The 5,974-nt window shown below is 53.9% G+C and overlaps 1 protein-coding gene across 1 annotated transcript; it reads right to left on the bottom strand.

The window, feature by feature from the left end:
- Nucleotides 1-735: 735 nt before the first annotated feature.
- LOC125372036 (extensin-like) lies at nucleotides 736-4,266 on the bottom strand. Its single transcript, XM_048380910.1, has 2 exons — nucleotides 2,789-4,266; nucleotides 736-844 (listed from the first exon to the last, which is right to left on the bottom strand). The coding sequence occupies exons 1-2, from the start codon at nucleotides 4,264-4,266 to the stop codon at nucleotides 736-738; spliced, it is 1,587 nt and encodes a 528-aa protein (XP_048236867.1).
- Nucleotides 4,267-5,974: the final 1,708 nt, after the last annotated feature.

Below are 5,974 nucleotides of genomic sequence, written 5' to 3' on the forward strand. Positions count from 1 at the left end.
TTACGCCGCTTTTAGCAATATTCCAGCAATATCATGGCAGGGGACACCATAAATGGGCTTCACACATTGTACCCATGTCGGGAATCGAACCTGGGTTTTTGATGTGACGTGTCTTTTGATTCAGTTGGCGTTTTTTGCCGTAACCACTAGGCTACTCGACCACCCCCATAGGTTTTGAAGTTTGGATGGGGATTCTGCTTGTTTTGTTTGTTTGTTTGTTGTTTAACGCCGCACTCAGCAATATTCCAATATGACGGCAGACCAGACAATCCAGTGATTGACAACATGAGCATCGATCCACGCCATTGGGATTTGATGACATGCATCAACCAAGTCAGCAAGCCTGACCACACGATCCTGTTAGTCACCTCTTACAACAAGCATAATCGCCTTTAACGGCAAGCATGGGTTGCTGAAGACCTATTCTACCCCAGATCTTCACGAGTCGGATGGGATTCTGGGTCAGAATCATACCTTTCCTTGCAATATGCCAATCAACAATGAAAATAACTGTTTCCTACAACACTAGCTAATCACACTATATATCTCTCACAGATCAAAGCAATTAATTTTTATCCCCAACAGATAATTATGGCCCATCGGGAAAATTGGTTTAATTCCCAAAATTCCCAAAATTCCCATCGGGAAAATAAACCATTTTTGTCAATGTAGCCACAGAAATTACCCAGTCAACATAAGGTCTTCAATATGTCCACTACAAAAAGTACACCTGTCTCAAGAGGAGCAAGCACCTGCCTTCCTGAAGATGTGCGAGTTAATTACAGGTGTGCCAACATCAAAGAGTTGACCAGGTGATGCAACCAGGTGACCACTGTGTGTGAACCTGTAATGAGAGTACAAATGACAATCTGTGTTACTAATGGCCTACTTCAATGCAATTAAAGTGCCTTTGGTGGAACAATATTATATTTGCAAAGCATCTTTTAAACTGTTATTTTTAAAATCAGTGCATTTAGTGTGACAAAAATCACATGTTATGATAATCATCCACTATTGAAGACAGGTGTATTACAATAGTATTGAATAGTACAACAGACCAAACATGGGCATGTATTTTTGTGGGGGATATAAGTAGCTGGATGGAAGGTGGATGGGGGATGGAGGGTGGGGGATAGGGGGATTGAGGTGGATGGGGAGTGGTGGGGAAGCTGGGGGTTTGGATGGGGGAGGGGGATGGAGGGTGGTGGTGGGGGAGGGGGGATGGAGGGTGGGGGTTTGGATTGGGGTTGGGTGGGGGGTGGATGAAGATGTTTGTTACCAAGGTACAACTACCTAATAGGAATGTTCTTGCAAAACTGTACATCACTTGACCCACCTATGTACATAAAACAAGTGGATAATTACTGTATGAATTGTGGGAACAAAAACAACAGAAATAAACCAACCTATTGAAAGAGGAGAGTAAGTGTGTGACGAACAGGTCTGGTTGTTGATGAAATATAGTGATAGCTAAATAGACTGATTTTTTATTCATGCACCGATTGTCTTTAAATGTAATATCCAGTTATGTATGACTGTTTAATAATCTCATACCAACTTTGACTGGAGTAGGTCCGATAGTTTTTCAGATATTGTAGTAAACGTTGGTACCTTAAATTACCTTCCAGACTATACATACCGTATTCGCCGTAATAAGCGCCCGGGGCGCTCTCAAAATTAGAAATAGGGGGCTCTTATTAGAATATAATTTTGGTGAGAAAAAAACAACAGTTGAAAGATCGTAAATTTCGTGGTTGATGCCGACAGCCTGAAATGATTCATAAGAAAAGTCTGTGTGTATTATACATGACAGATATATTTTCCAGAATTTAATTGCCCATAATTAAGGGTGCATATAACACACGAGTGCGTATTATACACGAACAAATAAGTCGTGTGTACATTGATCAATCGGAAGGGATGCTAATTTGGATTGTTCACTAGCCAATATATTAGCAAATATCGCCATGGGCGCTTATTAGAGCGGAGCGCTTATTACATCGAATACGGTATTTATTTTTTATTTCATTAAGGATATAAAAAAACACTCTTGCTGGCCGTCCATCCATCCCTCCTCCAACCTCCTCATAGAAATAGCAAATTCATCACCGGAAAAATAATGACAAATGGCAGAGGCACAGAAACCCCAGTTTACATCTTAATGATTCCCCATCAGTCACAGGTAAGTGGTTCCCCAATACCTGCCCCCAGCTTCAGTGATGGTCCAGAGCGGCTTCGTCTGGTCTGTCATTACAGGTTAAGTCTGGCCTATCATTAGGACAATTAAGTGCAAGGTCCAGTCTCGTCCAAGCAGGATGACCTTGAGAGGTAAAAGGCATTCCTGAAACTCCGACCTGCACAGGTGTGTAATCACCTGATCGGTAGAGTTGCCAGTTGGACTACTGATGTGCAAGACTGATTGGATTAAAGATACAGGTGTAATTAGATATTGAGTACAGTGAGCACCTTTGTCTGGTTTGTGGGAGATGTTTTGTTGGGAATGTTTCATTAAGACATGCCTGGATGGAGAGTGGGTGCACGTGGAGGGGGTGGGCAGGGTGGGTGGATGGGTAGGACAGGGTGGGTGGAAGGGGTGGACAGAGTGGGTGGAGGGGGTGGACAGAGGGGGTAGACAGGGTGGGTGGAAGGGGTGGACAGGGTGGGTGGATGGGGTGGACCGAGTGGGTGGAAGGGGTGGACAGGGTGGGTGGATGGGGTGGACAGAGTGGGTGGAGGGGGTGGACAGGGTGGGTGGATGGGGTGGACAGGGTGGGTGGATGGGGTGGACAGAGTGGGTGGAGGGGGTGGACAGGGTGGGTGGATGGGGTGGACAGGGTGGGTGGAGGGGTGGACAGGGTTGGTGGAGGGGGTGGACAGAGTGGGTGGAGGGGGTGGACAGAGTGGTTGGAGGGGGTGGACAGAGTGGGTGGATGGGGTGGACAGAGTGGGTGGAGGGGGTGGACAGAGGGGGTGGACAGGGTGGGTGGAAGGGGTGGACAGAGTTGGTGGAGGGGGTGGACAGAGAGGGTGGAGGGGGTGGACAGAGGGGGTGGACAGGGTGGGTGGAAGGGGTTGACAGAGTGGACAGAGGGGGTGGACAGGGTGGGTGGAAGGGGTGGACAGAGTGGGTGGAGGGGGTGGACAGGGTGGACAGAGTGGGTGGAAGGGGTGGACAGGGTGGGTGGAAGGGGTGGACAGGGTGGGTGGAAGGGGTGGACAGAGTGGGTGGAGGGGGTGGACAGGGTGGGTGGAGGGGGTGGACAGAGGGGGTGGATGGGGTGGACAGGGTTGGTGGAGGGGGTGGACAGAGTGGGTGGACAGGGTGGGTGGAGGGGGTGGACAGAGTGGGTGGACAGGGTGGGTGGAGGGGGTGGACAGAGTGGGTGGACAGAGTGGGTGGAAGGGGTGGACAGGGTTGGTGGAGGGGGTGGACAGGGTGGGTGGAAGGGGTGGACAGGGTGGGTGGAAGGGGTGGACAGAGTGGGTGGAGGGGGTGGACAGGGTGGGTGGAGGGGGTGGACAGAGGGGGTGGATGGGGTGGACAGGGTTGGTGGAGGGGGTGGACAGAGTGGGTGGACAGGGTGGGTGGAGGGGGTGGACAGAGTGGGTGGACAGGGTGGGTGGAGGGGGTGGACAGAGTGGGTGGACAGGGTGGGTGGAGGGGGTGGACAGAGTGGGTGGACAGGGTGGGTGGAGGGGGTGGACAGAGTGGGTGGACAGAGTGGGTGGAAGGGGTGGACAGGGTTGGTGGAGGGGGTGGACAGAGTGGGTGGACAGAGTGGGTGGAGGGGGTGGACAGAGGGGGTGGACAGGGTGGGTGGAAGGGGTGGACAGAGTGGGTGGAGGGGGTGGACAGAGGGGGTGGACAGGGTGGGTGGAGGGGGTGGACAGAGTGGGTGGACAGGGTGGGTGGAAGGGGTGGACAGAGTGGGTGGAGGGGTAGAGGGTGGACAGGGTGGGTGGATGGGGTGGACAGAGTAGGTGGATGGGGTGGACAGGGTTGGTGGAGGGGGTGGACAGAGTGGGTGGACAGGGTGGGTGGAGGGGGTGGACAGAGTGGGTGGACAGAGTGGGTGGATGGGGTGGACAGGGTTGGTGGAGGGGGTGGACAGAGTGGGTGGACAGGGTGGGTGGAGGGGGTGGACAGAGTGGGTGGACAGGGTGGGTGGAGGGGGTGGACAGAGTGGGTGGACAGGGTGGGTGGAGCGGTGGACAGGGTGGGTGGAGGGGGGCGGATGGTAGGATGGGTGGGTGGGTGACTGGCATGGGTGGACAGGGTGGGTGGATGGGTTGGACAGGGTGGTTGGAGGGGGTGGACAGAGTGGGTGGATGGGGTGGACAGGGTGGTTGGAGGGGGTGGACAGAGTGGGTGGATGGGGTGGACAGGGTTGGTGGATGGGGTGGACAGGGTGGGTGGATGGGGTGGACAGAGTGGGTGGATGGGTTGGACAGGGTGGTTGGAGGGGGTGGACAGAGTGGGTGGATGGGGTGGACAGGGTTGGTGGATGGGGTGGACAGGGTGGGTGGATGGGGTGGACAGAGTGGGTGGATGGGGTGGACAGGGTTGGTGGATGGGGTGGACAGGGTTGGTGGATGGGGTGGACAGGGTTGGTGGAGGGGGTGGACAGAGTGGGTGGATGGGTTGGACAGGGTGGGTGGATGGGGTGGACAGGGTGGGTGGAGGGGGTGGACAGAGTGGGTGGATGGGGTGGACAGGGTTGGTGGATGGGGTGGACAGGGTTGGTGGATGGGGTGGACAGGGTTGGTGGAGGGGGTGGACAGGGTGGGTGGATGGGTTGGACAGGGTGGGTGGATGGGGTGGACAGAGTGGGTGGATGGGGTGGACAGGGTTGGTGGATGGGGTGGACAGGGTTGGTGGATGGGGTGGACAGGGTTGGTGGAGGGGGTGGACAGGGTGGGTGGATGGGTTGGACAGGGTGGTTGGATGGGGTGGACAGAGTGGGTGGATGGGATGGACAGGGAAGGTGGATGGGGTGGACAGGGTGGGTGGAGGGGGTGGACAGAGTGGGTGGATGGGTGGACAGGGTGGGTGGATGGGGTGGACAGAGTGGGTGGATGGGTTGGACAGGGTGGGTGGATGGGGTGGACAGAGTGGGTGGATGGGATGGACAGGGAAGGTGGATGGGGTGGACAGGGTGGGTGGAGGGGGTGGACAGAGTGGGTGGATGGGTGGACAGGGTGGGTGAAGGGGGCGGATGGTAGGATGGGTGGGTGGAGGGGGTAGACAGGGTGGGTGGAGGGGGTGGACAGAGTGGGTGGATGGGTGGACAGGGTGGGTGGAGGGGGGCGGATGGTAGGATGGGTGGGTGGGTGACTGGCAGGGTATATGCATGGGAGGTGGGTGTGTTAATGTGAGGGATGGATGGTATATAGAGTGGGCTGGGTGGGTGAGTATGGGTCTGTGATGGCTTTATGGATGGGGTGGTTTGGGTGGATGGGTACATTGGAGTATATGGGATTTTCTTGTTTGTTTGTTTGTTTATTTGTTTAACACCTCACTCAGCATTGTTCCAGCTTCATGGTGTCAGTCTGTAAGTAGTGAGTGAGTGAGTTGGGTTTTAACGCCACTTTTAACAGTATTCCAGTTATATCGCAGCATGTCAGCTTAATTTTGGAGGAAAGCCCGAAGTAATGCAGGTCTCTGACGTTTACCACTTCGGTGAAACCCACGAGCACGGGTATGGTGCTGACAAACCTAGAACCCACAATCATAGGTTTCTGGCGTGCACAAGGGATGCAACCCTTTACAGCGAATCGTGGCGCCTTAGACGACTGGGCCACCAGTGCCCTTTAGTCTGTAAATAATCGAGCCTGGACCAGACAATCCAGTTATTAGCATCATGAGCAGCAATCTACTCAATGATCACAAGCATCATGCAGACAACATATTTACAAACACACACATCAAATAGCTATCATTGATGACACCAAAAAAGGGATTGTGAATCACAGC

The sequence above is a fragment of the Haliotis rufescens genome, unplaced genomic scaffold (assembly GCF_023055435.1).
Source record: "Haliotis rufescens isolate VD_foot unplaced genomic scaffold, xgHalRufe1.0.p SCAF_34, whole genome shotgun sequence".
Classification (NCBI taxonomy): domain Eukaryota; kingdom Metazoa; phylum Mollusca; class Gastropoda; order Lepetellida; family Haliotidae; genus Haliotis; species Haliotis rufescens.

Bases quoted from the DNA above. Each gene is read 5' to 3' on its own strand.
- LOC125372036 (XM_048380910.1), bottom strand. From the start codon at position 4,266: ATGCCAGTCACCCACCCACCCATCCTACCATCCGCCCCCCTCCACCCA. The intron at 845-2,788 runs GTCCACCCCATC...CTCTCATTACAG, and splicing joins CCACCCCCTCCACCCACTCT to GTTCACACACAGTGGTCACC.